Source organism: Lolium perenne, chromosome 2, assembly GCF_019359855.2.
Source record: "Lolium perenne isolate Kyuss_39 chromosome 2, Kyuss_2.0, whole genome shotgun sequence".
Lineage (NCBI taxonomy): Eukaryota > Viridiplantae > Streptophyta > Magnoliopsida > Poales > Poaceae > Lolium > Lolium perenne.
The window spans coordinates 362,268-372,485 of NC_067245.2; the positions used below are offsets into that span (position 1 = coordinate 362,268).

General features: G+C 43.1%; 1 protein-coding gene across 1 annotated transcript; it reads left to right on the forward strand.

Annotated features, from left to right (window-relative positions):
• Positions 1-5,151: 5,151 nt before the first annotated feature.
• On the forward strand, positions 5,152-8,912 carry LOC127330886 (uncharacterized). The gene is made up of 5 exons (XM_051356954.2): positions 5,152-5,356; positions 7,485-7,599; positions 7,710-7,799; positions 8,273-8,371; positions 8,491-8,912. The coding sequence occupies exons 1-5, from the start codon at positions 5,289-5,291 to the stop codon at positions 8,590-8,592; spliced, it is 474 nt and encodes a 157-aa protein (XP_051212914.1). The 5' UTR covers positions 5,152-5,288; the 3' UTR covers positions 8,593-8,912.
• Positions 8,913-10,218: the final 1,306 nt, after the last annotated feature.

A 10,218-nucleotide genomic window follows, 5' to 3' on the forward strand; every position in this document is an offset into this window, starting at 1 on the left:
CTTGGACGAACCCCAGCAGAGTGCTCCCGATGTCGCTTTGAGGCCCAATGAAACTTGTGTCTCCCTGGTGAGTCTTCACCGCCGGCGGCCCTGCCTATTACTCTCCATCCCCCTCCGCGCCATATCCATCAGCATCTCCTCCATCGTCGCCGTTGACCCCTCTGGCCTCCTCCACCTCGCGGCTGGGTCCGTCACTCTCTAGTCTTCAGGTCAACGAGCAGCAGGTGGGCGTGAGCAAGGCGGCGGACGAGATTGATGGGCACCGGGAGGTGGAGGGCGAGAGGCGGCGACAACAAGGGGAGGGGATAGGGTTTGCTCACGACCTCCTTTTCTCCTCCTTGCAGTCCTTTTCTTTCCATCCCGAGACAAGCCAATTACAGGGCGACACATGGGGAAACGGTGGAGGTTAAAGCAGGCCATCGCCCAGCCCTGTGCGCTAGATGGATATGGTGGAGCTCCCTAGCATAGGGCAAAGTACCCATACACTTGCTTGTTCTCAATACTAGTTGAATGCCCGTGCGTTGCTACGGAACCTCAAGTTTGTTACATATCTCACATGTAAATATTATGTACATGAATAATCCTAATGATGTGGAGGATATGCAGACAAAGGCACATTTGAAGTCGTCATTTTCAACGAGGACATCTTACACGAGAGTTTGCAGTTTGGTTTACTCAAACCACCTCTCCCTCCCTACTTGCCTCTTGCAGTTTGGGTTACCCAAACCACATCTCCCTTATCAAGATCATATCCAACTCTTGTGTACAACTTCAAGTAATAATTTTCATAGACAACACTTCTAAAATGTCGCCTAGATCATATCGCTCACTTGTGTAGCCATATGTCAAGCTAACCAACTGAATAGTCAAACCTTCTCTTGCTATCATATATACCTAGCAATATGGCTAACATATTTTGCCGTCTATAGTCGTTATCTCAGTTTTGAGAAGTACATCGGTCTTAGGATAGATAGCAGGTTTGTGAGTAAGCAGAACACAACCTACAAAAGTATTATGGTTGACAGTGATGGAGCTTAACATGACATTATTGGATGAGATATGTTCCATGTCTAGGATGCACACAAGAAATATGTTCTATAACAAAACAATAATGACATGGAATTCATTATACAGATGGTGCCAACATTCACAAACACAATTGATCATGTTTTTTTGCACATTCTCCCTTCCTAATAACAACCACCCTTCTCGCTTACTTCTCATTTCTGCTAGCTCCCCACTACAGGCTTTTTTTGCGTACAATCAGAACCTATTTATTGAAAAAATAGTTAACCAGCCAATGCATTGTATTTCTAGAGGATTTTGACAAGCCAGACACCTTGATGTATCAAATTAAGTTTAATTCAGACAGTTACAACAGTTCGGAAAGAGAATTGAACTCCTTCAGTCGGTCCATCTATGATTTTTCTACCGTCACTTTGCCCTCTTCAGCTCATGCTTGACTAAGACCTGCAATTATTAGTTTATTACCACTGTGGCTATGACATTATCGTACAATTGTTAAAAGCATTACTAATTAAGTTAAATGTGTGAGCCATAGATGGATACAGTGTTGTTGAAGAGAATTTCAGCGAAGGATAAATGTAAAAAGAGAACCAAAGTGCATAATGTAGGCTTGCTGCAAAAAAGTTCACTGAAGACGAATATGTAAAAGAAGAAACAAAGCGCATATCATGCTAAGTTTTTTTTGTATACTCTTAATCCTATATCCGTTCAACCTGCACTAAAGATCATGTTTTTCCAAGACCCTTTTAACTAAGAGACGTGCACCTGAACAGTACTGCACGAGAAAGCTACAAGGAAAGCAAAATTTTGCCACTTGTAAAATAAAGGCTAGAATCCTAAAAGATTGATCAGAAATTCCAATAGTGACTTTGCATAATTTTATGATAATAACATCCAAATTAGGTCTGGTTAATTAAAACTGACCATCACCGTGGACTCCAACTGGCCTAAAATGTAATTCAAAATTTACATGGTTTAAATAATACCTTCTTTCTCAAACTCAAGCACAAATGGGGTAGTACATTTTTATGTATTGTCAAGCACCTTCACTGAGAGAGACATGGGATGTCCATTAAAACATCTTTTTCATGGTATGTAATCAGCTTCTCTAGGCTTGTAAATTTTCCCTAACATTTTCAATGAAGCTGCAACCCTTTTGCGTTTTCTTGAAGAAAAAAAGCACCTTCACTCACTAAGAAATTGCAACATATTTGGAAATACTTTCAGAGAATTTTAGTACAAGGGAATATTTTCTAGCTTTATAAAATTTACAGTGTAAGAAAATTTTCAGTACCATGACCGAAGATAATAAATTTACAGTACAAGGCAGCATACTAAGTTTCAAGGGACACAAAGTTAAGGCAGTATAGATGTTTCAGCACATTTGGATAGAAAATAACAATGTAGATGACAAAGTTTTGCACCTGAATATCAGTTTGTCTTCCTAGAGTTACACCAGTAAGCAAAAAAAAAAAAAAACAATTGCAAATCGTTGTGCCATTGATGAAGTTACATGGGTATTTATTTTGCGGAACTCAACCAGAACCTACAAAAGTGGTCAAAGCAATCAAATGAGTAATCTTTTCAAGTGAAGGAAGCCAAGATTGCAGCTCACCTTTTTTTATATTAAAATAGTGTTTTCCCCAAAAAATGAGAAAGAAGAAGAAATATAGCACATTACAAAACAAGAAATTCTACTACAATGAAAATAAGTACACTCGCATCAGCACTTTTACCTATGAACTATTGTTTATAAATGGCATGCTCGTGCTTGTTACAAGTCAACATAGAAAATATTCTTCTAGCCATACGTTTAGGAAGTACAAGAAACAATGAGAAACTTACAATACAATCAACTTTCTGTGTCCGGTGAGGCGACATCTTCATTGCTGATGGGCATGTGCGGCTAGGCTCTATGACAAACTCCTTAATCAAAAGAAAACTATGCTGGTTTTATCCATGGCAATCATCAAACACATTGTGGTTAGGAATTATGTGTTGAGTGAAGCTTACTGTACATGCTTATTGCCATAACTTTTCCTTTCTAGTCTAGCTCCATCCTCCTTGTTCTGTTTGCTCCCTTGAGCTTCTCCTTCCTATGAAAGTTCAGCAACAAGGTAAATCTTGGTGCAAGAAAACTGAGTATCTTAAAAACAAAATAAGTAGAAAAAAATCATATTTCAGTACAAGGGAATATTATAAATTTTAGTACAAGGGAATAAGTACAAAATAATAGGAAAACTAAGCATCTTAAAATCAAATTTCAGTACAAGGGAATATTTTTAATTTACAGTATAAGAAAAAAAAATCAGCAGCATTACTAAAGATGATAAATTTACAGTACAAGGCACCATACTAAGTTTCAAGGGACACAAATATAAGGCAGTATAGAATGATGTTAAATAATTTTATATAAGATGTATAGATTTTTCGGAAGGTACTCCCATAAACTGAAACAAATTAGCCTGCAAGGAATAAAAAAAATGAGTAAAAAACCATGGACCCAAGGGGTAGAAAATCATCTAATACTCAGAAGAAAACACCAAGAACGGCAAATATTAGCACAAACCAATTAAAGAGGCCCTAGTGTTTCTCTCCTTACACCCTGAAACAGTTCAGTCCGGCTGAAGTTTTTAGTTAGCCTAACATGTTTAGCATTAATCAAATAACCACAAAATAAATGAATAATCGCTCGGAAGAACCCCTCAGGGGCTTGGATACTGCTGCGCGAATAAGTATTGGCACTATGTTGGGGCTCCGGTGACAACAATCAAGGGCATCCGGCTGTCGGCGTAGACCGCGGACACGGTGACAGCAGGACATCGAAAGAAGATCAGAACCCAGGGGCCACCGTCGTGCTCACCCCTGGTTCCTCCGGCAATGGAAATTCTTCAAGAAATTTAGTGCAGAATAATTCATGGCGTAAAGGTGTACTTGTGGTATAAAATAGAATGATCTAAAAACAAAAACAATAATCTTGCCTGCTAGACTTTCTATGCATAACCCTGTATAATCAAGAATCTATCTGTTTGCATATACGGAACAAATAGCCTCCAATTGGTAACTGCCAGACCAATTGTTATAAAATTCAATCTTCTAAGAACAAAACTAATACAAGTTACTCCTTCGTCCGGTTGCATCTCTTTCCATGATCCATAGTCTGTCCCGAGAAAAACTATGTAAAAAAATGCGAGAGTTCACTGGGAGCTTTACCCAAACACTTGAATTTCCGATCCAACTCTTGTAGTCGCACAGGGAAGGGTAGGGGCGGGAGCAGCACGAAGGAGGTGTTGATGTCCCAACAGCCCAGCAGGCATCACCGCATCACCTCTAATAAACGCCAGGAACCTTGATGAGTGGAGCACGACGAGCAGATCAAGCCGATCCATCTGATTCCAATCCATGGAAACTAAAACCACAGCAACGGGTTAGAATCCGAGGGGTGAGGCGGATAATACGGCTCACTTGGGAGTTGGTGATGACGCATCAGCGAGGGCCCTCACTCACCCCTTTGCGTGGGCGGGCAACATAGAGAAAGACGTTGACAGTGGTGGGGCAAAGGAAATAATTGTGGCGATGCCAGCGGCGACGCACGTCCGCCCTAGGAGGCCACTCGATGGCGAGATCTTGAAGGCCTCCGTCTCCTCCTTCAACGGCGATAGTTTCTTCAATGGCGGTGGCAGATCGAAGGTGTGCACGTGCGGTGCGAGGTGTTGCTAATGGGGCGGTAGATCAAAGGTGTGTGCGCAGTAGAGCGGAAAAGGAAAGTATCAAATTATTTGATTTGTTTTGATCTAGTAACAATTAGCGGAAAAGGCAAGAAAATAACAAAACAGGAAAGCAATGATTTGTTTTGATGGGGCCATTAGCGAGCGGGGAAAAGAGGTGCTCTGAAAAAACCCATCCGACGGCGAACATTGAGAGAGGTGATTGGATGGTTCGGATTCTTTTAATGACGACCATCAAACGCGTTGAGTGTCAAACGACCAACTCCCATTTAATAGTAAAGATATTTTATTTGGAAAGTGCCAACACAGGCACGCTGGGCCTCTTTGGGCCGTGCCGGGTCGGGACATGCACCAACAGTCCAACACAACCGCTCGCACCGCACCGACACAAAGCCACCCACACCCACCCGGTGGACCGATCCCCTTCCTGGACCTCTCAGATGCCGCGCTGCTGCTAGTCAGTCGCCGTCCGCCGCGACCAGAGGGAGAGCAGCAGCGGCTCGAGCTCGACTAGGAACGCAGCGAGGACCGGAGATGGGGTTCGTCTCATTCGTCGGCCGGGTGCTCTTCGCCTCCATCTTCCTTCTCTCCGCGTACCAGGAGTACGTGCGCCCTTCATCTCTCCCTTCCCTCCAGATCCCATCTGTTCCGTGTCGCGGCTCCTCGATCCCAAGCTAGGTTTCAGGTGCCTGGGCTGGGAGAACCGATGGTGATGCGGTGAGATCCGTTCCGCTCGGCGTGGTAGATCTGGGCGGGCTACGTCACGTAGGTGGACGCTGGCTTGCCCTGCTGTGCTCGGTCGTACGAGGTAGGAGCTCGTCGAGAACGTACGTACGCACGGGCGGCTGGTTGTAGGTAGCCAAGTGCGGCGCCATCTTCTGGTCCAGATTATTGCTTGTTTACCCACTGCGCGGTTCCCAGCCGGGCTGATTGATCATTCGCTGCGCAGCTTCGCCCCGCTGGCCCTTTGACTTCAGCGAAACATCCACATAACTGTTTCCATGTCAAGGAAAACATCAAGTTTAGATTTCAAGCGCTCCTAAAGTCTAGTGTTAGTTCCTTCTGTCAACCTTGTTATGCTTTGAAGTTTGCTATGCTGGTAGAGCGGGAGCTATAGGTAGCAGCACTGTAGCAGCACCTGGCTCCTAGGATGGTAAAACCATCTTCTGGTCCAGATGCTTGCTGGCCTAGCATCTGCGTCGGCATGGATGACATTTTGTTCAGAACACCTTGTTTTATACCTGCCACAGCATTTAGTTAACGCTGCGCACAGCCTGCACAGCTAGCTAGCTAGCTAGCTAGCTTCACTCGGCTGGCCGTTTTGGGCTGACATCAGTGTGCTGTCTTGTCCTCATTAGCTTCCTTTGCTTGGTTGATGCCCATAGAATTGTTTCCATGTCAAGGAAAACATCAAGTTTGGATTTCAAACTGTCCAAAAGTCTAGTATTACTTCTTTTAGTCAGTCGCATTATGCTTTGAAGCTTGCTATGCTCCAGATGCTTGCAGGTCTAGCATCTGCATCGGCACAAAAGCTATCTCTCTCGGAATGCACTTGTTTACATGGTGGGAAATTCTTTGGTGCCTGGAATGGCTGATCGATTGTTTGCTTTGCAGCTAGCTAGCTAGATTTTCCATGCTGGCTGTTTGTGCTTCTAGCAACATGATATTATGTCCTCATTAACTTCCTTGAATTGGTTGGTGCCCCACAAGTTTTTTCCATTACAAGAACAAGATCAAGTTTTCAATTTCAGAAGTTAAGCACAATAACTGTACTGCTGCCTTTTTCATTGCCCTTGTGGCTGGTTCACGCTTCATCAGACTTGAATTCCTCCCGGCGGTCGCTCTGGGGTCCACCTCGATTGGCTTACCCCCCTCAATGGTACAACACATCTTCCATTCCTGTTGTCGGTGTGGTTGGAGCTTGTTTTTCACCGATCACGAGGTCCACGAAGCGGCCGTTGTCGCACATCGAACACTCGATGCCGACTGATAGCTCGGCTGCCCACACGTTGTGATCATTCATGGAGTCTAGTAGGGCTATTAGGTAGCCTGGGTACTTGTCGAGATCGTTGGCGGAGCTAGGCAGCGACTATGTGCGTCGTGGCCATGTTCAGCGACGCCTCCTTTGGCAGTGTGTCCTCTGCATGCTCTTTATTCGGGCAGTGAAGGAGTGGCCTTCTGTTGGGCGGCTGTGGCATGGCCTGTCACGTTGGCTCGCGGATGAAGTCGACATCGTCTCCTCTGCATGAAGTTTTGAGTTTCAGAATTTAACCATAATAAGAGCATCTCCAACAGATGCTGTAAAATACATCATCTTCCGGAGCACTTTCAGAGGAGAGGTAATGTATTTTACATCATCTGACTTTTGAGAGCAAAAGCAGGTGATGTAAAAACCTGAAAATGAGCAAAAACAAGTGATGTATTTTACATCATATGATGTGAATTCTACATCGTCTGTTGGAGTTGCTCTAAGTGTACTGTTGCCTTCTTTCTGCACAGCTAGCTAGCTTCACCATGCTGGCCTTTTGGGCTCTCCTTAGCTTCCTTGAATTGGTTGGCAACATGTAGAATTGTTTTCATCTCTGATGATTAACCATTGCAAGTTTAGTGTTGGTTCTTTCTGACAGTCTTATTATGCTTCATAGTCCTGCCATACAAATTCAGAATTATTCTCCCAATAAATCTGTTCTCTAACCATTTAGTTTGTGATTGGCACTTCTATTCACACAGGTTCAGTGAGTTTGGGTCTGATGGTGGACCGGCAGCAAAGTCGCTGAAGCCCAAGCTCGACCTCTTCATCAAGCAGGTGTCTGCCAACATAGGAATGGGAGTGCCCCACATTGATGTAGGGATATTTTTTTTGGTTCCTTTTGCCCTGTCCTGCCTCATCCTTCTTTTAGAATCTGTTCTACTTGGTTCCTAGCTCTGATGACTTCCTATTTGGTTTCATTGCAGATTAAAACTGTCATTGCTTCTACCATGTTCCTGAAAGCCTTTGGTGGTCTCCTGTTCATCATAAGCAGCTCGTTTGGAGCGTTCTTACTGGTGGGTACTCTTCTTATGTGGGCATTATACTAGAATCTTTTGTTGAGGGGGGCAACAAGATGAATTGAATATGGACCTTGCTTTCTGAGACCTGATCAAAAAATACGCTGGGGGTTCAACTGCATAAAGCAGGCAAAAACCTATAGCGCTGGGGGCTCTATCGCCTAAGCGTCAAGGCGGATGCCTTAAAAACCATCATGCCTAGTCAAACTTTAAAGAAAGGAATATACAGTCATGATTTGATGTAGTCTAAAAATCTGTATGCTGTATCTCCATAATACATTGTGAACAGTCCTTCAGAACATCAGTCCTTGCTATAACTGCATAGATATTTATAATAAAGGAACAAAAGATTAAGTCCACATGATTAAATGATTTTGCCTTGATGATGTAGTTTGCAGTTGTTGTCTTCCCATATCTTGACACTTTTGTTTGTCGACACATGATGATACTGATGTGGCTCACTTTTGCAGCTTGTATACTTGGCATTCATAACCCCTGTTGTGCACGACTTCTACAACTATGAGATGGAGTCGCAGCAATTTGTTCAGCTCTTTACCCAGTTTTCACAGGTTTGTCATGCAAATTTCACTTAGCAAAAGCTTAGCTTTCAACTTTATCATCATAGCAGCAAATTATTTCATCAGTAGCTGTTATCATGTGTGTTATAACCCAGTTCTTCTCTGTTCAGAGCGTGGCCTGTTTTGGCGCTCTTCTCTTCTTCCTGGGGATGAAGAACTCTATCCCAAGGAGGCACTCGAAGAGAAGGGCCGCAAAGGCCAAGACAACTTGATCGAAGCCAGCAGTGATTTGTAATAGGATTGGAAAGCTATTGGTAGTAACATTTAGCTCGTCCTGGTTTTACATATACTTTTGAAAACAGCACATACCGCATTTTTTGCCTATAGAATCTGTGAACTGATGGGGACCTGCAGATTTGATACTATGTAGGAATGTAAGCCTGTCTAGCTTCTCAGTTATGTTTTTGGTATATATATAGCTATGGGGTTTTGTGACATGGTAGGTTTTGTTCAAGATCAAACGGTACATTCTTCACCATTGTTTCTATTAGCTTGCACCTTTGATGAATGGACGTCCTGTGTTAATAATTTATTCTTGGTTACAAACATGTATTATGATTTTTATTTATTTGCACATATAGTCTTTTCAGTACCTGGTCAACCCATCCATTCCATGTAGAATTGTTTCCTATGGTCAGCACATGCGAAATTTCATATGTAGGAATGTAAGCTATCTAGCTTTACTAGGTTATGTTTGCAGATTAGCCAATTAGGTAGGCATTCTTCAGAATATAGAGAATCGATGAGGCACACAAACTCAGCGCCATATAATGAGAATCATAAACTGCTTGCCTTCTCACAGCCTATACTCAGAATATGGATGCGATTGAGACTATAGTGAGAGCGTAGAATGATACCCTGGCCTCTGCTCCAGCTTCATCGTCGTGCCACAGTTACTACCATTAGCTTCTCCTCATTGCCAACACAAAATCAATTCAAAGAAAGATCATTTAGCTACAACCTTTATTTATAAAAAAAACATCCTAAGAAATGCTGATGACAGTAACTGAGGCATCACAGTTAGCAACAGATGATCATGGACAAGGTCAGACCAATCACGTCGCGCAACCAAAAAGCCATTGGCGTCTACTAGACGGACTAGGAGCGGGTGCTACGTCTTCTTCATGCTTATCCTTTTCCTAGGAATACTCCTTGTCCCTGCAAAAGAAGAAAATAATAAGAATGTTTACAGAGAAATTTTGGAAAAGGATAAAAGCTATGGTTGAAGACGGAGGACCGGTAATGTTTACAGAGAATGTTCACTTCGGTTCCTTTTACGTCATTATCTGCTTTGGCTTCAGAGCTTCGATTAAAGCTGAAGTGCTTCGCTCATCTTTGTCCTCTAGCTCCTTAGAGAATCTTTCACCAGTCTTGCCGACGTGCTACAGTGTAGCCTGTATCAGTAATTCGGTACCTTTGTAGCTCATTCCGGTATACCCCTCCTGAGATACCGGCATAGATTCACTTAGTCAAAAGCTTAGCTTCACAACATGGAATAACCTTTAAACCGGTATCTTGATAGCTCAAACCATCCGGTTTGGCATGTCTTTGGCATACCGGGGGTCATCCCCACAACAATCGGAACTTGTTCTTATTCATGTTGTTACTCTTAACTACTTTCCTCTTCAAGATGATGCCTATAATCATTTTCATCACCGTATCTTCTCTAATGTAACACCAACACCCTATCGTAGATATCCGTATCTGGGGTGTCTAGGGCCTGGATAGAATCGGGATGAAAAACCCATCCAAAACCGAACAGTAAAAACACAAAAAAACATGTGTTTTTGCATACTTGTTTGTTACTTTGGGTTAGTCGTTTTGGGGGTCGACAGTTC

Coding starts and splice junctions, on each gene's coding strand:
- LOC127330886 (XM_051356954.2), top strand. CDS start 5,289: ATGGGGTTCGTCTCATTCGTCGGCCGGGTGCTCTTCGCCTCCATCTTC. Junction 5,357..7,484: donor CTTCTCTCCGCGTACCAGGA/GTACGTGCGCCC, acceptor CTATTCACACAG/GTTCAGTGAGTTTGGGTCTG. Junction 7,800..8,272: donor CGTTTGGAGCGTTCTTACTG/GTGGGTACTCTT, acceptor TCACTTTTGCAG/CTTGTATACTTGGCATTCAT.